This window comes from Sciurus carolinensis, chromosome 5, assembly GCF_902686445.1.
Source record: "Sciurus carolinensis chromosome 5, mSciCar1.2, whole genome shotgun sequence".
In the NCBI taxonomy this organism is placed as follows: Eukaryota; Metazoa; Chordata; class Mammalia; order Rodentia; family Sciuridae; genus Sciurus; species Sciurus carolinensis.
The window spans coordinates 146,907,691-146,929,481 of NC_062217.1; the positions used below are offsets into that span (position 1 = coordinate 146,907,691).

Genomic DNA, 21,791 nt, shown 5'->3' on the forward strand with positions numbered 1-21,791 from the left:
ATATAGTTAACAGTACTGTACTATATGGTTAAAAATCAAGAGAAAATTTATTATGTATTTTTAACCATGATTTAAAAAAATATAAAAATCAACTAGAAGCATATATGGCAAACGTTATCATCATTCTGATCTCTGGAAGGTGAGATTACACATTTTTTTTTAATTTTTAAATTTTATTTTAATTAGTTTACATGATAGTAGAATGCAAAAGTATGGAACGCTTCACAAATTTGCTTGTCATCCTCAAGTCCAGAGGCCATACTAATCCTCTCTTATTGTTCCAATTTTAGTACTTGTGCTGCCAAAGCGAGACAAGTCTGCATGTTTTTAAAAAAAATTTGGATTTATTGTGTAAATCTTTGTACTGAGAAAAATTATAAAGACATCCTTACTTTTTTATTAGCTTTATACTGTATTAATTTTTTTCTTAAAAGTAGAGCTTACCCTTTTTTTTTTTATTTTTGTAGACCTTTATGATCTCCAAAAGAGAAACCCCATTTTCTCTATCAGGGGATATCATTTTTTAGGTAATAGCCTGTAGTAATGAAGAAAAAGAACTTGGTAATCTAGTTTGGTTACCAGCACATTAAGTACTGTATAAATGTTTACCAACATTGTTACATTAGCAAGGTCACCTAGTACTCCGAAGACATAGGAAGAAGTGTATGTTTCAAGTGTGTGTACCTTACTGATTGAATTCAAACGACCAAAGAACTATCTTGTAGAGGCTTTAATCCTGAACTTCTCTAAGTCAAGAATAACTTTTAAATAGATTTTGAATATGTGGGCTTTATTGATGTACAAGTAATGAAACTAAAAGTACTTTAATGGCCCTCTGGGGAATAATTGAATGGTATAGAATATCATATTTATGTAATATGCCCCTCATGTTTCTAATAAAAATATGATGAAGCAGATATTGTTAGAATTTATAATCTCATAGTTGGTAACTTTATGTTCTAGGATTTAAAACCTATTTATGCTTTTATTAGAATTAACCTCCCTGTTCCCCTCAGTTTCTTCTCCCTATTGGATCATTTTTCCTTACCTCATACGTACTTCCTAGCCCTTTCCAGTGACTTGTTTATCTCCCTAACTCCACTGAAGCTATTCCAGTGTTATTAACAACTTCTGTCCTGCCAAATCTAGTAGAAAATTTTCAGTTCTGTTTGACCTTTCATCAACATTTAATGCAGTTGGTTGCTGTTGCCTTTTAAGAATATTTTGGGTACTTGCCATCTGGGATCCTCTGTGCTCCTGTTTACTTTCTGTGTGTTTATTCAGTCTCCTTTGATGGTAGTACCCCCTCATCATCACTTCTAGGTCCCTCTCAACCCCATAAGCACCCATGTCTCATTTCCTCTGTTCTTTGATCTTTTTTGCTCCCTACGTAGTATTGTCTTGTTCTTAGTATGAATCTTTATGGCAATTACAAATTTTTGTCTTCAGTTCTTACACCTCGTATGAGCTCTTCAGAATTATTTTCCAATTGCTTCCTTAACAGCTGTACCAGAATGTCCAGTAGGCAAATTGAACATGTTCAAATCAAAACTCTTGGTTCTTCTTTTCTTATTTCCTTGCTAAGTCTTCCCCCATTTTAAAAAAATCTAATAACTATTATAGTATCATAATAAAATATAATAAATATTATCACTCAAATTGATCATACCAAAAATCTCAAAGAGTGATTGCTTTCTGACCTTCGTATCCTGCAGTGAATTCACCAAGTTTTTTTGTTTTGGTTTTAGAATCGTCATTAATTTGACTATTTCATATGACTTCCTATTTGTCTACCCTGAATACAATACAATAACTTCCTAACATTACCCTCTTACTCTTATCCCCCTATACTCATTTGTTACTAGAAAGATGTTCAGTGAAGGTAAGTTAGATCTTGTCAGTTCTCTTGCTGAAACCTTCCAGTGATTTCCCAACACATTGATAATAAAATTCAAAGCTTTTACCTGTAAAACCTTACTTTTTTAAAAAAATTTGCTCTTTTTAGATACATGATAATAGAATGTATTTTGACATATTGTACATACATGGAGTATAACTTACTCTAATTAGGATCCCATTCTTGTGATTGTATATGACATGGTGTTTTACTAGTCTTATGTTTATACATGAACATAGGAAAGTTATGTCCCATTTATTCTACTGTCTTTTCTATTCCAGTACCCCCTTCCTTCCCTTCGTTTCCCTTTGTCTAATCCAATGAACTTCTGTTCCCACCCCCCTTTATTGTATGTTAGCATCCACATATCAGAAAGAACATTCTGCCTTTGGTTTTTTGGGATTGGCTTATTTCACTTAGCATGATAGCCTCCAGTTCCATTCATTTAAGGCAAATGCCATAATTTCATTCTCCTTTATGGCTAATAATCCATTGTGTATTTGTACCACATTTTCTTTATCCATTCATCTGTTGAAGGGCACCTAGGTTGGTTCTGTAACTAAGCTATTGTGAATCAAGCTGCTGTGAACATTGATGTGGCTGCATCACAATAATATGCTGATTTTAAGTCCTTTGGGTAAAAACAGGAGTGGCATAACCGGGTCAAATGGTTCCATTCCAAGTCTTCCAAGGAATCTCCATACTGCTTTCCATAATGGTTGTACCATTTTGCACTCCCAACAGCAGTGTATGAGTGTTCCTTTTCCCCACATCCTTGCCAACATTTGTTGTTATTTGTATTCTTGATAATTGCCATTCTGACTGGAGTGAAATGAAATCTCAGTGTAGTTTTAATTTGCATTTCTCTGATTTCTAGAGATGTTGAACATTTTTTCATCTATTTGTTGATCATTCATATTTCTTCTTCTGTGAAGTGCCTGTTCAATTCTTTTGTTCACTTATTGATTATATTTTTGATGTTAAATTTTTGAGTTATTTATATATCCAGGAGATTAATGCCCTGAGGTGCAGGTGGCAAAGATTTTCTCCCCTTCTGTAGGCTCTGGGATAAGTATGTTTATGTGGGTTTGTCTCTGTTTTCTATTCTGTACCACTGTTCTTCAGTCTGTTTTGGTGCCAATACCATGCTGTTTACTCTAGCTCTGTAGTATAATTTAAAGTCTAAAACCCTACTTGATCTGGCTCTTAGCTCATAATGACCCCTTTGTGACTCTTTCCTCTGCCATTACCACACTTATTTTGCTGTTACTCCTTTGTACATGCCTCAGAAATTTTGTACTTGTTTTTAGTCTTCCTTGAATTTCTTTCTCCCAATAATTTGTGTGCCTCCCTGACTCATTTCAGTATTAGCTCAGGTGTTTACTTTTCACTGTGGTCTTGCTTTATCACATGGTCTTTCCTTCTCAAACAACCACATACCCCATCACTGTGTATTCCTTCCTTACTTATTTTACTCAGAGCATTTATCACTATCACATACTATAGTATACGCTTAGGTGCTCATTTATTCACTGTTTACACCATTAAAATGTTAGCTTCATGAGACCAGAAACTTGTTTTATTCATTATTGTGTTCCTACTGTCCACAGTGGGTCTTGGTACATAGTAAGTACTCAACAAACATTTGTGGAATGAATGTGTGAGTGGGCTCCAAATCTCAGTTGAGGGTGGGGAAGAAACCCTATTGAAAGGTTCCTCTTGCTATGATTTAACACATTTATTTAGTGCCAAATGGATTGCTGTGGCATTGTAGATGGAAAGATAAAAAGACACTGGCCCTACACAGAAGAGAAACAGACAAATAATAATAAGCAATATGATCATTGCTTTATGAAGGTATGTGTAAAGGTAGCAGCAACTTAGGTAGACTTTATCAGGGAGAGTCAGTGATGAAGTTACAGAGGAGGTAACTGTGTTTTAGGTGAGACTTGAAGGACAGGTAGGTGACTAGCGAGCAGGCATCTGACTGAAAAAACAATAGTATCTTTTAAACAGAGGTGTGTGAGAAGATAGCTGGGCATTTCTACTATTCCCAGAAGTTGAAATTGGTAGAAAATGTTGACCAAATTTAGAAATAACTGGAGGTGAGATTGGGCAGATGGAATTTTTTGGGTGAGACAGTGGAACTAAATTATGTAGACCATCTTTGCTATACAAGGTACTTTAAAGTTCCTGTCTGGTAAAGAGCCACTAGAGAATTTTGAGTAGGGAAATGATCAAATCTCTTGGAATGTTCAGGGACAGTAACTTCTGGCTTGAACAACTGGGTTAACAGTGATACTATTTGCCAGGCTATTAAATTAGGGAAGGAAGAGCAGTGAAATTTTGTTGAGGATATAGCTGTAATTTAAAAGATATAATTAACTTAGTGCAGAAGTCTTTTGGTTTGCTGTGTCACACAATATGTTTTACATTTAATTATAAATATACTGAACTTCCTTTAAGATACTTTAATTTCCTTATAAGTGGACATTTACACTGCTGAACTGAAGGATCTTGGCATCTCTTAATTTTGCTGGTTTGTAAGTAGACCAATGAGAATAAAGAATACTCTTGATAGTATAGTAAAACAAACCAAAAAACTCCATTTATTTGTTTATTTATTTATTTATTTATTGGGTACTGGGACTTGAGCCTGGGGAAACGTTACACTGAGCTACATCTACAGCTTTTTTTATTTTTTATTTTGAGACAAGATCTCATTAAATTTCTTAGGGCCTTACTAAATTACTGAGGCTGGCCTTGAACTTGGAATCCTCCTGCCCCAACCTTCTTGGTTGCTGGGATTACAGGGGGTGTGCCTGGCATGGAAGTTGCTTTCTTTTTCTAAGTCTAAGGCACTCCACTGTTTCAGATAATAAGCTAAAAACCCTCATTTTCAGGGGGGTGAAAAGTTAAATTGGAAGAAAATGCTCCTAAATTTGTTGAGGATAACTTTTATCTCATGAGAGTGTTGTTGAATTGGTGTTTTGGATTTATGTAACATTAGAAGACCTTTTGATACCTTTTCAAAATCATTATGAACTTATGGAACATTAAAATGTATAGAGATAAGCTTATCTATCTATATGTATGCTCATGCTTTAGTTGGTTTTCTGATTTGGTATATTCCCATGTTGCTGAAGCAGACAAAACACAAGAGGAAAAGCAGATTGTATTTGTTCCTGCAGCATTAGGGATGCAGCAAGATCTTAGACAGTGTTACATTAGAAATGTAACATGGGCCACAAAAGTGAACCACATATATAATTTTAAATTTTCTAGAAACCAATTTTGAAAGCACATAAGTAAGCAGATGAAGTTAAAATTTTAATGTTTTATTTGACCTAGTATATCTAAAAAAGTATCATTTCAACATATAATAAATGAGATTTTAAATTCCTTTTTTGTGTGTGTCAAGTCCTTGAAATCCAGGAGTGTTTCATGCGCACAGCACATCTCAGTTCAGACCATCTACAGTTCCAGTGCTCAGTAGCTACTGTGTACCTTTTCAATAGTGTAGTCCTAAATCATTCTTAAACCACAAAGTAGAGGTTGCTCAGCATTCTGAAATATTTTAGGGTGTCTTTCCAACATCAAGTAATTTGTATGCTCAGTTTTATTACACTATCAAGTACATTGAACAGTTCCCTCTTTTCTCCATTCATCATTTTTCTGCTTAGAATAATTTTATCCAATGAAGATCTGTTTATCAGTGTTCCTTGTCTTTGCTTTCTCTTGTTTCAGTTTATAGTAATGTCCTGTTTTGTTAAAATAACTTGTCTATAAATTTTAGTGGTTTTGCTTTTAATTACAAAATTACTCCATGTTTGTTGTAAAGAATTTAAACAGTACTATGATAAGCATAGCATAAAAAATAGTAATCCTGAGGCCGGGGCTGTAGTTCAGTGGCAGAGTGCTTGCCTAGCAGATGGAGGCATTGGATTTGATCCTTAGTTACCGCATAAAAATAAATAAAATAAAGGCATTTTGTCCATCTACAACTATAAATTTTTTTAAAAATAGTAATTCTTTAAAATTCTAAGATGTAACCACTGTTAGCAGTTTAGATAGTCTTTTTCTCCTTAGGAATATACATTTATGAGAAACTCTTGCCAATTGAGAAAATTGGTAGATAACTTGGAAAACACCTCTTAAAAATTGGCCTATTAAAGATGGAAACTAAAGTTTTTTGATTATTAACTTCAGAAAAAGATTCATTAGAGATGACCTTCAGAAATGAAAACATTTGTTTTACCATGTATTTCATAAAATGTACGTTGTAATTGTAGCTGTGCTGATTCTCAGAATTGACAAAGGATGGAGCTGCTGGGATGTGGCTCAGTGGGTATGGTGTGTGTGTAGCATTTGCAAGCTCTCGATTTAATCCCCAGGGTGAGCAAAATAAAAAATGATGTGATAGTTTCTTGGCATAATTTTTCCAATAAAATTTTTGATAGTCTGATAGCATACTTCATTTTGTCTTTGATTTTCCCAGCATTTATCATATAGATCAAACTAGTGAACAAGTTTTAGCAAAAGTGTTGAGGATTTTATCAGTTTCTCCAGAGATTTTCTTAATCCCTTGATATTTTCTTTTTTTTCTTGATTCCTGTTCTGTCTCAATTATATTGAATTTCCCCTTTTTGCTGTGAGATGAGTATCCTTTTTCAATATTTACATAGACTTCATGAAATTTCACACTCTTTTCAAGATTTGAATTTTCATGATTCAGTTGCTTTCGTTGAATTTACTTTATATTATTAGATGTTTACAACATTGAGCTATTAGTGGGAGATTGATGGATAAAGGTAGGATATATAAGTGAGTTGATGTTAGTGTCCAGTAATGAATTTTACAGATGAACAGTACACATTGTAATATTTTAAGAACTTCTGACTCTCTTCCAAATTTAAAACTTATTGCTTACTGATTAGCTAACTTCTATGGAGACTTTACCATGCCTGACAAATTTCTATATAGGTACAATCTTACTTAATCCGCCCAAAATAAGTCTTTTATTCTCATTTTTGTTTTGAGTAAACTTGAGGCTTAGTAACTTATACCACACCTCTACTTTTTTTAAAAAAATTGGTACACTATAGTGGCACATAATGGTTGGATTTGTTTTTACATATTAGAATGTGCACACAATATAACAGTATAGTTTGGCCAATATTACTCCACAGCACTTCACAGCACCTTTCCTCTGTTCTACTGTGATACCGGTGTTGAGAATCAGGTTCGAGTCTTGTTTCCCTAGTGTTGAAGATCGAACACCTGAGAAACACAGAGGCAAGAACAAAAAGTTTTATTTAAAGGATAGAACAGAGAGAGAGAGACAGAGACTCCTCTATAGATAAGGGGGTCCAGGTTGGTGCCTGAGGGAGTAGAGTGTCCTGCCCTTTTTATACATTTTAGATTTCCTTTATGTTCATGCCCCCTTCTCCCATCCTGCCTATGTGACCCAAAAGGTAGAGTGATCCAAGGACAGGAACAAGCTGCCCAGGGTTATAGGCAGGAAGGGAGCCATCCAGGGTACTCATTGGCTATTCATTAGCAACCCCTTGCAGGGAGGAACAATTCCTTGGAATCAGGTGACCTTGGCAACAGGTTAGAGGAGGGGAAGTGTCTTGAAGGTATTAGCATTTATTTCCTCTTGAATCAATCCCTATCTTCCTGACCCAATCACTCATTACCTACACTAACTGTCCTTTTGCCCCAGCCTCACTGATCTCCCTTTGCTTTTCATGATATCCCCACTTTACCTTTCTTTTCCTTTTTCCTCTCTAGCTTCCACATATGAGAGAAAACATGACCATTGGCCTTCGGGTTTGGCTTGCTTCACTTAATGTAATGGTCTCAAGTTCATTTTTCTTTATGACTGAATAAAACTCCATTGTGCCATACATATAATTATTTGTCTGAGGTAAAGACTGCTCATGTGTGGATCATGAATTTATTTACTTATTAGCAATGCTGTGGATCAAACCTAGGGCCTTGTCTGTGCCAGGCAGCTGTCACTGAGCCACACCCCACACGCACATACTTTTGTGTAAGAAAAAATGGGTTGGAATTATAATTTCCTTTTTTTCACTTGTTTTGAATATCCACTCATTGTGTGACTGTGTCATCATGAAAACATTCCTATTTAGATTGCTTATGATTCGGGGTTATTTTTTACTTTTACTAATGGCTAATGGTTGCTGTTGTTAGTTATGAAGAAGCTTGAATTTTAACAACCATGTAGTAAATAGGAGGAGTTAGTTACTTAGTTTATTCCCTAAAGTCCTTAACTCTCAAAGAGGAGTATACCTACTCAAAAGGTAGACTAGAAAAAAGCATTATTCAGCGTCACAGAAAGAAAATAAGTAAACTTTTAAGTAAGCTCATAGAAAATAAGCAAGTTTTTAGTCTGAGCTCTGAATGAAGGGAAAAAGTTTTCTCTGGGAATTTATAAATAACTACTGGTTTACCTTCTTGTGGGTTTATTTTTTACGTGTATGGTCCAGAACACCCCAAACTGAAAATTTAACATTATTGCAGAACCATTGTAAAAGGACATTTATAGCCTAGCTGGATGGAGTTCTGTGAAGTCTCACCAAAGTTCAGCTCACTATCCCAAATTACAAAAAACAAAACAAAAAATGCATTGGGCAAAACAAAGTAAACTGTTAAATCCTCAGAAACTTCAAAAACTATTCAAAAAATTCTCAGTCCATGTACTTGATGATATAACTTTAAATTATAATAATTCAGTACAACTTATAAATTAAAATTAAATGCCATAATTATAATTTTGACAATAGTGTAAAAATATTAAATACAACAAAAGATAGATGCAAACAGAAACTTTAAAAAAGAATAACAACAACAGTAATGAAACTTCTAAAAAATATATGACCAGGGAGATCAGAGAGAGGGTATGAGATAAGTGGAATTTATATAATAGAAACCATAGCCAGCCAGGCACAATAATGCACATTTGTAATCCCAGTGACTCTGAAGGCTGAGGCAGGGTTATAAATCCAGGCCAGCCTCAGCAATTTAACAAGATCCTATCTCAAGGGGACTGGGGGTGTAGCTCAGTGGCAGAGCACCCCTGGGTTTAGTCCCCAGTATTAAAAAAAAAAAAAAAATTATAGCCTTTAATTTAAAAACTAATTGGGTAGGTTAAAATGTAGAATAGGCACATGTGAAAAGAAGATTGATGGCTAGGAAGATGGATCTGAAGTTACTGCCCTGATTGAGTAGAATCAGTGGAAAGACTGAGCTCAAATTCTCAAATCAGAGTATATAGCTTTCCTAAGAGTTGAGAAAAAATAGAACTTGTTCATTCTCCAAGAAAGCAGGAAAAGAAACAGGATAAATAAAAAGGAGACACAAAATTTAAAGCTAAAAGTACTTTCTGATGTTTCTATAATCACAATAACTCTAAATGGACACTAAATTTGATTTAAAGATTAAAAAGTTGGGTAAAAAAAAAAGCACAATTCAGTTTTATGCTGTTTGTGAGAAAACCACCTAAAACATGACACAGAGGTTGAAAATGAAAGGACAAGCAAAGATACCTAACCAGATGAAAGTTTCTGTAGGTATATAATGTTTATGCAAAATAGATTTTAGCCCTCTTCTCCAAAAATCAACAGTGGAAGGAGTCACTACCTAATTTTAGGTAAATGTAGCATTTTACCAGGCAGTTAGGTCAATTCTTAGTATAAGTACTTGATGACATAACTTTTAAAAATTACATTAAAATATGGCAAAATTAGGAGAGGTCAAATCCACAAACTTAGTGGATAATTAGTTAATCGATTAGTTAAGCAGACAAAATGAGGATGTGGTTTGAATAAAACTTTTTTTTTTTGGTTGGTGCTCAAGATGGAACCTCAGGGATTTGTGCATGCTAGGCAAGTATTCTGCCACTGAGTTAAACCCCTATACACTACTTTAGATCATTTATGTGATTTTTTTTTTTTAGACATAGATGAGATATTTACCAAAATTGACCATTTACTTCACTATGAAAACAAAGCCAACAAATTTGAAAGAATTGGTTTCATTTAGACTATAGTGTAATTAACTTGGAAATCAATTTAATGTATACATTTGGCAGATATTTCTAAAAAAACTTGTGAGTTAAAAAGAAAAAAACATGGAAACATTTTGTAATTCTTCAGTTCCAAGAATCAGAACTAACAAGTAGCAGTGAAATGTCATAGTGCCCAGATTGTTATTTTAAAATACTATTTTTCACTGAAATGAAACAGGACTCCTTGAATTAAATGACTTATTCAACTTTTAGTAAGTCTTGTATAAGATGTCATACTAGAAAGCATCAAAAAAACTGGGGACTGTGTCCAAAGAACCTTGAAGGGGTTGCCAATAGCCAAAGATAGTTCGGGCTTCAGTTAATGAATTGAAAGAGGAGATAAGTTAAAGTCTGTGAGGGATTTTGTTGTTGTTGTTCACTTTGTTTTATTAAAACAAAATAATTACATTGTTCATCTTTGGAGGATGCCAAGTGACCAAGTCATTCAGCAACTGCTGAAGAATTATGTATTCATTCTCTTATCTATGAGAGATCTACCTCTGAGTCACAAAATAGTTGATGAAAGTTCAGTTTGAAATTCCAGCTAACATATACAGAAAGAATGACAGAATGTCATCATTTTGTAAACCCTGATGAAATAGTCTATCTTGACATTTTTCTTTTTATCTTGGGATTTTTCATCAAAGGTTGCTAAAACTTTTAGGTAGAAGGTCAGTGGGCAGTTTTAAAATGGATAGTTCAGGCTAACAGTGCCTGGGTCCACTGATCAATGTTAGCATTACAAAAAGGAGGCAGTCAAGGTTTTATTTGCTCCCTGATGTGATACAATAGGAAGTTTATAGCACCAGCTGGGAAGAATGCTTGTGATAAAAAATTGAATTCAAATCCTGTTAAGCTTCTAGGATCAAATACCACCTTTCTGGGAAGTACAGAAGCTTTAAGAACTTAATTTAAAAACACCATGAGCATGCAGTCATCAAAATTCAGAATGTGAGACATTATATAGAACAAATAATACTTTCTTAAACAAGTGTCAGGACTGGAAAATACAATAGATTGGTGGACACCAGTAGATTGAAAGACCAAAGCAAACCTGTAGCTCTTTTTGGATCCTGATTTTAACAAACTCAACTTTCAAAAAAATAATGAGAGACAATTGGCAGATTTTGAACACTGGATATGTGACAGTAGAAAGAATTATTATTTCTTTTTAAAAAAGGTGAAACTCGGTACTGTGGTTGTATTTTTAAAACTTTTAAAGATATGTACAGAAATATTTAAGGATGGAATGAAACAATATCTGGGAATTGCTTTAAAATAATTCAGTAGTTGAGAGGTGTGCATGGATAAAATGAAGAAACATTGACCACGATTTGAAGCTAGGTGATGGGTGTTTGGCAGTTCATGATAATATTTTCTCTATTTTATGTTTGAAAATCTTTGTAATACAAATAAAAGTAGCAATTACAAATAACTTTGACATGTAGTCAATGAAGTCACTAACTGAAGGTAATAAAAGATAAATAGAATAATCCAAAGGAAACCTGAAGGAAGGAAATAAAGATGGGAGCAGAAATTAATGAAGTAGAAAAATAAAAAGTAGAGACTATAAAACCCAAATCTGGTCCAAAGGTTTATAGAATAGATTTCTGACAGGACTGATCAAATAAAAAAGAATGAAAATACAAATAAATTCTGTTAAGAAAAAAAAACAGGACATAATGGCAACTATAGCAAAGATAAAGCAATATATAGCAAGGAAGGACCATGAGTAACTTTTGTATCGATTAATTTTAAAACTTAAGTCAAAAAGCAGATTTTTGGGTGCTGGGGTTGTGGCTCAGTGGTAGAGTGTTTGCCTTGCATGTGTGAGGCACTGAGTTTGATCCTCAGCACCCCATGAAAATAAACAAATAAAATTAAGGCATTGTGTCCATCTACAACTAAAAATGTATTTTTTTAAAAAGTCAGATTTTCTAGAAAAATACATTTGTCAAACTAAGAAGAAAGACTTGTCTTTAACATTGAAAATGAATCATTTTAAAATATCACCAAAAATTATTCCACGATAGTGCTACATATAAGTTCTGCTCACATAGAACAGTAAGCCCTGCTTTATGTTTTTAACTAATTTACTGTGTCTTGCAGTAATCTTGATAATCCAATTATGTCATACCCAACACTAAGAGGAAAAACATAGACCAGTCAGTCTCACTTGAATATAGTGTAAAATCCTCTGTATTGACAAGCCAAATAAATAGCCAGGCATCTGCCCTGGCATTGAATGCTCCATATTTTCCCATTGCTTTAAGATGCCACATTTATTTTAAAATGAATTCCCATATAGATTTTGGTCCATTTCAGAGGATTGTGCTTAGTCTCTTCTCTTGAATTTTATGTCTACCTGTTGAATCTTGCATTCAAGATAGGGTGACATTTTAATAATGAGAATTGTAATGGTCTGGCACCATATTCTTTATATAAATATCTTTATGTTGCATCATTTATTGCAAACCATTTTAAAGAAGGTGCAGGGTATACTTTCATTTGAAGTATTTCTTTATCTTAAATTTTAAAAAATAATTTAAACAAATCTAAGTTGAAGCTTAATATATTCTTCTGAAAGTAGATTTGAAGTAAATATATTGCCTAAATATTTCCCTTGCCCTTACATTTCTGATTATTAATATGTATCAATTGTGTCTTCACGCCTCCTCAAAGGAATTTTAGATGACTTTAAAAAGAGACAGAGGAATAAATATTACCACATATCCAGATATCTGGGATGAGTTAATGATAACATTTGAACACTAAACTCAATTCTACATTTTGCAGAAAAGAGAGCAGAATGAGATACATGCTCTGTCTAGAGAAGGGACCATGTAACTTTGTCTGGGAAACATGCTTTCATTCCTTCTTGTTATAAATGGAGCACTGGATAATATTTGCTTTACCTTTGATTTTGTAAAAGTTAGAAAATGTTTTCCAGGTAGGCATTTCTTGTATTGGCCAGCCATGAGAGCTGAGGTTTTAACACTGAATCTTAGCATCCATTATGAGTAAAGACATATTGTTTACTTTTGTTTTCAGAATAAGGCCAAGGACTGACTGGTAAACGTAGAGGATCTGCTGGAGTTGGAAAAATCATTATTTTGCAACCATCATAATAAAGATTGGGTCAGCTAAAAATCATCAGATTTAGCATTCGGAGTGCTAAATATAGGAGGAAATTTTGATGAAGAAACGGATATTTGCTTGCTTTTAAAGCGCCATCCCACAGACTGCTTATTTTTTACAAGGGAGAAAATGCACGGTAATTTGAGAAATTGGACAATACTGTAACTGGGTGATAAAGTAAAGAGCATCATTGAAGGACAGATGGAAAGCATGTACCTCCAGATGTGATTCCTTAGTACACATCACCACCTTTGTAGTGTTCTAGTTGAGTTTATATAACCTCAGGCTAATCATGAGACATAAGACAAACCTTAAATGAATAATGTTCTTAAAAAGGGTGAGTAGGGGAGCTATTATTCCAAAATGTCAGTGTCATAAAAGACAGTGAAAAGCTATGGAAATGTTCCAGAGTATAGGAGCTAGAGGCTTGAAAATTAGTGTAGCACCTAACCCTAAACTGTATTCTGTATTGGAGAGGGAAATATGGAATAAAAGATATTATTAGATTCCCTTACAAAACTGGAATACTTATATTTGATATATTAGCATTGTATTATATCAATTTTTTATTAGAGCTTTTAGTCTTGATCATATTGTGGTTATAAAAGAGAATATTCCTACTTATAACAAATACTGTGAAGTATATAGGGCAAAGGCCCATGATATCTATAATTTGCCATTAAGAATGTTTAGGAAAGGAGCTGGGGCGTGGCTCAGTGGTAGAGTGCTTGCCTAGCACATGTGAGGCACTAGGTTCAATCCTCAGCACTACATAACAAATAAAATAAAAGCATTCTGTCCATCTACAACTACCAAAAAAAAAAAAATTAAAAGAATGTTCAGAAGAAAAAAATTCAACTTTGGTGGAAGGAGGGAGAATACGTCATAAAAATTGCAACAAAATTTCTTACAAAAGAAATTTATAAAAATTCAACAAAGCTGTAAATTAAGTTGACAATATCTTGAAAGTCCACAAGATGGTGATACTTCTCCTTTTTTTGTGTCTGTAAGTTATTATGACAAAAAATGGTCACAGCTAGTGGTTTACTGGCATATTTCCTACTGGCTTGAGAACTGATTGTTAAAATTTTAGGAATTTTGCACAGATTGTTAAACACAGCCATTATTAAAAATTAAACTACATAGTCTTACTATTAAATATTTTGTTTTAAGGGAATAAATACTTAAAATTCATCACTTCTACATTTTATTTTGATCTGTGCTCTTGAAGTTAATATGTATCGTATATCTCTGTGTTTGATAATCCTATATAATAGTGTGATTCTGTGTATCTTTTCCCAACTCCGTGTTCATTGATGTCAAATCAGTAGCTTGAAAATAAGCCACATTAAGAATATTTACAGTGCAGACATTGGCAAACACCATAAATCAGGGCTTGATTTATTATTCTGGATTGTCTGGACTTAAAGTGATGGAGAAAATGGTTCTAGTATAAATGTATTGTGTTTCATTATATTGTGAATAGCTTAAAAAACTGAGGATATATTCTTCTATTATTCAAAAACAATTATCCACTTTAACAAAGAAATCACTCACATTGTTGACATAATTGACATAAACAAAAATAGCATCCAATACTCCAAAATGCCCTGGGTAAGTTGGTTGGTAGTTTACCAGCTCATTGCTAGTCATGGCACTGTTGAATTCAGTGTTTTGGTAGAAAATAGATACTATTAAGGTTATTACACTGCTCTTCAGCTTTAGGGGTATTAAGAAAAAAAGAAAGCTTAAGTTTTGAAAGCCATTAGCCATAGCACATCATAACACTTTTCAAATATATAATTTGAATCCTTGTTAGGTCCTTTGCAGATTTGAAATAGAATCAAAGAATTTAGGGTATGACAGATGCTTAAAATTTATCTAGACCACTTGTCTATAAATAGAAATTCTTTCTCTTATGTTTGTCATTCATCTATGCTTTATTTAAGTTCTTCTAGAAACAACTCATTACTTGATAATAGCATTGGAGAACTTTAGGAGTGTTTTCTTATATTGAATTAAACTTTGTTTTCCTTTGATTTCTTCCAGTGGGTTCTGGCACTGAGTTCTGGAGAATTATAGAAGTGTAAAAACATATAGAAGAGAAATTTTGGCTCTTGCTTAGAGCAACCAAACCTTCAGGTATAGAATTAACTGTAATGTTTTCATCTAAACCTCTTTGGGTAAGAAGTTTTCCTTTATTTAGTTCTTTTAATCCTATATTCTATGTCATATTTTTGCACTCTGTAATCTAAGACCATGTTGTTTTTTTAAACATCCCCTTCACAATTTTGGTTTTTCTTGCTCTTGTGAACAAAGTAAAACCTTTCAGTATTTCTGTGTGCAAATTTTACCAAAATCAACTCTTCTGTGCTGTTTTTTTTTTCCTTAACCCTACAGATTATTGTATCTGTTGTGTTTTGCCTTTATACTGCTCAGCATAACATTTCACATTGTAAAGATGATATTGATTTGTAATCTTCTCATTTTTGATATTTATTAATTCCATCAGTTTTGTGTCAGTCATGCATTTTATAAGCATTCATTGTGTATTATCTACATCTACATTGTGTAAAATATTTGACCCTCAAAGGGCTGTAATCCTCCATTAAATAACCATCCGCACATTTATTTCTGTCCATTATCATTACTTTATTTAATCAGTCGTGAGTCCACCTACTAGTTCTATTACATGATCTATAATGTACCATTATAGATACTATATCCAGAAGTAGTCCATCAGAGTGTGTGTGTGTGTGTGTGTGTGTGTGTGTGTGTGTGTGTGTTTTGTACTGGGGCTCCAACCCACAATTGAAGAAAGTATTCTTGATCAATTTAAATATTAGGGATCCAATAATGAATAGGATTCATTAACCTTTCTTTCTCTCTTCCTTCTCATTCTTTCCTTTGAAATATGTTACAAAATATCAATAGTAGGTGCATATGAGTATGTATGGGTATTTCTTTGCTATATAAAGCCCCTCTCTCTCTTTGCCCTGGACAAGCTAATACCTTTCTACTTCAGAGCATTATTTTGAAGATTAAAGAATAACTCAACATGAAATTGCCTAGCATGCTTCCTTGTATTTAATAGTACATAAAGTTTTATTTAACTTTGTTTAATTTCTTGTTAAATTCTCTTGATCAGTCATAGTGGAGATTATCAGGAATTTTTACTAGTGTGAGTTGTCTCATCATAATTTTCTTGTTCTCTACCCTCCTTCATCCTACCTGGATCTGTTTTATTGTGCTGGGAGCATAGATTTATAGTAGGTCTCTTAACTAAATAGTCTTAATTTTCTTTATCTGAAATACTTGAGACTTGGAAATGTTTTATATTTAAGAATTTTTTGAATTCTGAAATGTTTGCATAGTCTTTACTGGTTAACCATCACTAATTGAAAAATCTGAAACCCTAAATACTTCAAAATCCAAAACTGTGTGCTGAATCTCAGTAGGTTTCAAATTATGGAGCATTTTGAACTTTTTAGGGATACTTAACCCTTAATAGTATAATAGTGTCTTTTACTCTCATTTATTTATTTATTTGTTGTACTGGGAATTGAACCCTGGGCTTTGCATCTACTAGGCAAACCCTCTACCACTGAGCTACATCCCTAACCCTTTTCTTTCTTTCTTTCTTTCTTTCTTTCTTTTTTTTTTTTTTTTTTGAAAGACAGAGTTTTGGCTAAGTTGCCTAGACTGGCCTCCAACTTGCCATCTTCCTGCTTCAGCCTCCTGAGTAGCTGGGATTACAGTTGTGTGCAACCACTGTTGGCAAATTTTTACTTTTAATTAACACATAGGAATTGTACATATTTTGGGGGGAAAGTGTGAGGTTTCAGTACATATATACAATATGTAATGATCAAGCCAGGGTAATTGAATGCCTTTCTCTTTTCTGCTAACCTTTTTTTCTACAAAATCATAGTTCAAACTGGGCATGGTAGTGCAAACATGTAATCTCAGCAGCATGGAGGCTGAGGCCGGAGGTTTGCAAGTTTGAGACCAGTCTCTAACAATTCAGTGAGATCTTGTCTCAAAATTTTAAATAAAATGAAAAGAACTGGGATGTAACTCAGTGGTAAAGTGCGCTGGATTCAATCCCCAGTACCAGAACAAAAACAAACAGGTCAAAAACCATTTCTTGTAGGAAATGTTTCTCCATTTGTTGTTTCATCTTATATCTGACATTCAAATTACTCTTTAAATTATTTTTTATTTATGTTTGACAAATTTGACTTTTTGGTATCCTTCTTGAGTATACTCCTCAAAATATAATCTAAGCTCCTAGAATATGGAGATGGTTGTGTTTATAAGTACTTAATAGGTGACACTGATCATATAATGTTTTTAATTCAACTTAAGATAAAAACTACTTGTTAAAAATGTAGAGAAGAATTTGGAGATAGAGATCAATGGTTCAGAGAACTACAAAAAAGGATATTTATATAGAATTTATGATCTCATGAAGATTTTTTTTTAAATAAATTAGTTGTATACATGATTTCATTAATTATTTTATGGCAGGTTTTACTCTTTTTTTTTTTTAACTTGAGGATTTCTATAGGATGGATTAGTAGGCCCTCTACCTAATCTTTTAAAATCTCTAAGTTCAATACATTGTAATTAGTTTTTGGTAATTAAATCACTCTCTCTCTTTTCTTTCAGATTGAGTTGGTACCATGCAGCAAGAAACAGAGAGATGTAGAGTTCGAGCCAAAAGACCTGACATGGCACTTTATGTACCTAAAGCTCGAAGGGGTACTGTGATTCTTAACACAGGTGATAAGGAAAAAAACTCCAGCCTTTCTAATTCTTTGTTAAAAAAAGAACAAAGAGAAGTTTGTCTCTTCCAAAAGGAGATATTTGGAGACAAATCTGGGACTCAACAACTAAGTATTAATCCTGATAGAAAGGAGCATAATTGTAGGGAAGGAAGGAAATCTTCAACAAAATTAAGAAAGGATACATGCCTTCAAAAAAGGAAAAAGGATAAGGTTTGTACTAAGAGAGAAGCCACAGAATCCAGTGAAGTATTATCCCCAGAACATCAGCAGAGAGCCCCACAAACAGAGATTATACCTACTTCACCTTTTCAAAGACATCCAAAGAACGTGGAGTGTTTGGAGGTTCCAACTACAGTTGTGACAGAATGTGAGGGGATACATGTATCACAGTCTTATTTAGAAATCACCGAGGCTCAGGTTCTGAAACAACCATTCCAGAATGTGGAATTCTGTGACTTCAGTAGGCATGAACCAAGTGGGGGAACTTCTGAAGGCAGAGATTTGGAAAGTAGACTTGAAACCGATGCCAAAGTTGTGGATATAGTATCCCAGTTTCCTAGAGTTTTTACTACTATATTGAAATCTGAGAGTATGAATACACCAGTAAAACTAAGCTCTGATTCTGAAATTGTACTAGAAGGTTTGCAAACATCAGATGGAATGCTGAAGCTCAGCAATGGAAGCATTCCTACTGTTTCTGTTCCTGGAAGTCCAGATGGTGTCATTGATCAAACTTGTATAGACTTTGAAGTTGAGAATGTAAGTGATAAAGCCAACAGTAGAGATTTCATCTTGTGTCAGAAAGGTATAGATTCCATTCCTGAGGCTGTGGGTCACATCTCTCATAAAATGACTATGACCAGCAAATTAGAAAGCACAAATGACATTATTGATCCAGCAGTGATTAGAGAGTATGAGAAGAGTGACAGCACTGCTGATGAGTTATGTGGAAAGTATAAACCTTCTGATACAGTTGTCCATGCTCATGAAACAGATACAGATAATGGATCCAAGAATATAGGTGACATTACCAGTAAGTCTTGTGTGATGGATATTACTGGTGCCATACATGGTCATGTAACTATAGGCAACCCTTGTGTAGTTGGAGTTACACTAGCTGATGAGACTTGTAGCAACACAAATAGTTTCTCAAAATATATAGATACGAGTTCAGATGCATCCCCTTTTCATGCTAAAAGTGAGAATGACTCCGAAAATTTCAGCAGCCTAACTGCTGGCTCAGATATTTATGTTGAGAGTATTTCATCTAGTTTTACAGAGTCAACAGGAAAGTTGATAGAGAGCTTGTCAGATTGTGCTTCCTCCTTACCTATAAAGAAGATTACTGGTAGTAATTGTAACACTTTTTTGGACTCAGAACTCAGTTTGTCAAATGGGACAAAAGTACTTTTAGAGAGTGCCTTGGGCAATGATCTGGATAGTCCTGGTGATATAACAGAGGCATTACATGAACTAAGAACTGCTGAAGAGTTCAAAACAAAAGAGCAGGATGACTCAGAGAATATAGGATTTGGTGTATCGTGTCCTGGAGGAGAATCATCTATGGAAACATCCATGCAATTTAATGTAACTGAAACTTCTCAGATAGAGGGAAATACTGCCTCTGAAGAGAGCTGGGAATCTATGTTTAATGATGATGGTGATTGCGTGGATCCACGTCTTCTACAGGAGGTATGTTTAGTTGAAATTGCTGATGCTCTGATACTTTATAAATTTGGGGATACTAGATTTGGAGATTTTTTTATTATTCTAATTAGTATACATGACAGTACATTTCAACACATCATAACATAAATAGAGTATGACTTTTCATTCTTCTGGTTGTACATGATGTAGAATCACACCAATTGTGTAATTGTATACGTACATAGGATAATACTGTCCAATTCATTCTACTATCTTCCTACCCCCTCAGTTTTTTCCCCTCCCTTCACTGCCCTTAATCTAATCCAAAGTACCCTGTACTTCCTAGCCACCCCCTATTGCAAATTAGCATCTGCATATAAGAGAAAACATTTGACCTTTGGCTTTTTGGGATTGGCTTATTTCACTTAGCATGATATTTTTCAGCTCCATCCATTTACTGACAAATGCCATAATTTCATTCTTCTTTATGACTGAGTAATCCATTGTGTACATATGTTCTTTATCCATTCATCTGTTGAAGGGCACTTGGGTTGGTCCCATAGTTTAGCTATTGTGAGTTGAGCTGCTGTAAACATTGATGTGGCTTCTTCACTGTGGTATGCTGATTTTAAGTCCTTTTGGGTATACACCAAGGAGTGGCATAACTGGGTCAAAGGTGGTTCCATTACGAGTTTTGTGAGGAATCACCATACTGCTTTCCATAATGGTTACACCAGTTTGCAGTCCCACCAGCATTGTATGAGTGTACCTTTTTCCCCACTTCCTTGCTAACATTTATTTTTGCTTATATTCTTGATAATTGCCATTCTGACTGGAGTGAGATGAAATCTTAGAGTAGTTTTGATTTGCATTTCTTTGGAGGTAATTTTGATAGATATTTGTTTATGCTGATACATTCATTCATATTCAATTTAATGGTTCCTGCAATAACCTAATAGGATTATATATTGAGGAAAGAGTATCTTGATAGATATTTAGAATTTAACACACAGGATTAAGCTGTATCTGCAATAGCCAACTTCTAAGAGAAGAATTTAATGAATTCAAACTACCTGTTGAGGAAAGACAAAGGGAAACTTTTTCAGTGAGTTTTTGGGTATGTGTGTGTTGATAAGATCTATTTTATGTGAACTCATTTTGGGGGAAGGAGAATTATAACTATTATACATATTTATCTTTCTAGCGACTGTTGGAATGTTGTTAGACACTTTGGAGGAAAGGAAGTAGAGAAAGGAAGAGTAAAAATAGTAAAACCACTTCTTTTATTTCTTATTGTGGGTTCACATAACCTTTGCCAGGAAGGGGTAAAATGATTTCCCTGTAAGATTCCCCAGTTGTATAAATGAAGACATTTTAAGCTTAGTGTCCATACCTTTAGAAAGGCAGAATCAAGATTTCAGTCTGGTTCTATCTTAAATCCAGCATTTAGGTTCTTTCTACCAGACCATTTCTCTACCTGAAGGTTTTATTTTAACCATTCCAAAGAGACTTTTCTGTACTAAGTGATGATACTTCTGTCTGAGAATTAAACTAGAAAAGTATATAAGATAGAGAAATTATCACTTGCCGGTGAAAGAGCCTCGTGAGACTAAAGAGACCAGCCTGTTGAACAGAACTGACTAAAGAGTCCCAGCCCATTCTTTGACATTTTGAGAAACATGTAATTTAGGATACTTTCCAGCGTTCCCTATTGGTTAGATAATAGAGACTATGTCAGCCTAAGGATACTGAGAGTGACCAGACCACCATAAACAATCTTGAAATCACCCTACATACCTTCCCATACCTACCCCTCACCAAGTTTCCTTTAAAAGAAGATCTGGAGACTCCCAAAACACATCTCTCATTCTTGAGGTGGCCAGCATTCTCTGGTGAATATGTATCTACTTTCCAAAATAAACCTGTCTGTGTCTGACTGGTGCCTGCTACTTACTCTAAGAACTCCGCTAGTCCTGAGTCCAGTTCCTCACTTCTCTCTGGGAACTCCTTGTATTCTTCTCTGAAGGTACCTTTTCTCCTTTGATATCTTGTGACAGAAAATCACTGTAAGCAGACTTTTGAGATCCAAATCAGGTTAGAAAAGGACAATAATGGAGGAAGTTAGGTGAATATAGAGAAGTTACTAAGGATCAAAGCATTGGGAGAAGGCCTTAGTCTAAGAAGGGAAGCATTGTTAACGAAAGGGCTTCCTGAGGAGTAGAGAGCA

At 34.2% G+C, this 21,791-nt stretch overlaps 1 protein-coding gene and 1 non-coding gene across 9 annotated transcripts in view; one reads left to right on the forward strand and one right to left on the reverse strand.

Moving 5' to 3' along the window:
- The window catches only part of R3hcc1l (R3H domain and coiled-coil containing 1 like), an 81,083-nt gene that overhangs the window by 33,864 nt on the left and 25,428 nt on the right, over window positions 1-21,791 (forward strand). For 2 of the 8 annotated variants that reach the window (XM_047554232.1, XM_047554230.1), the window contains exons 2-4: window positions 13,041-13,263; window positions 15,177-15,310; window positions 17,799-19,609. In XM_047554232.1, the coding sequence (XP_047410188.1) occupies window positions 17,813-19,609 (1,797 nt within the window). In that variant the 5' untranslated portion in view covers window positions 13,041-13,263; window positions 15,177-15,310; window positions 17,799-17,812. The remainder of the gene's footprint in view (window positions 1-13,040; window positions 13,264-15,176; window positions 15,311-17,798; window positions 19,610-21,791) is intronic. The other 6 variants (XM_047554234.1, XM_047554233.1, XM_047554237.1 and 3 more) reach the window with 4 other exon arrangements.
- LOC124985997 (U6 spliceosomal RNA) lies at window positions 207-310 on the reverse strand. The gene has a single exon (XR_007108922.1). It is a non-coding gene; the product is annotated as a U6 spliceosomal RNA (small nuclear RNA).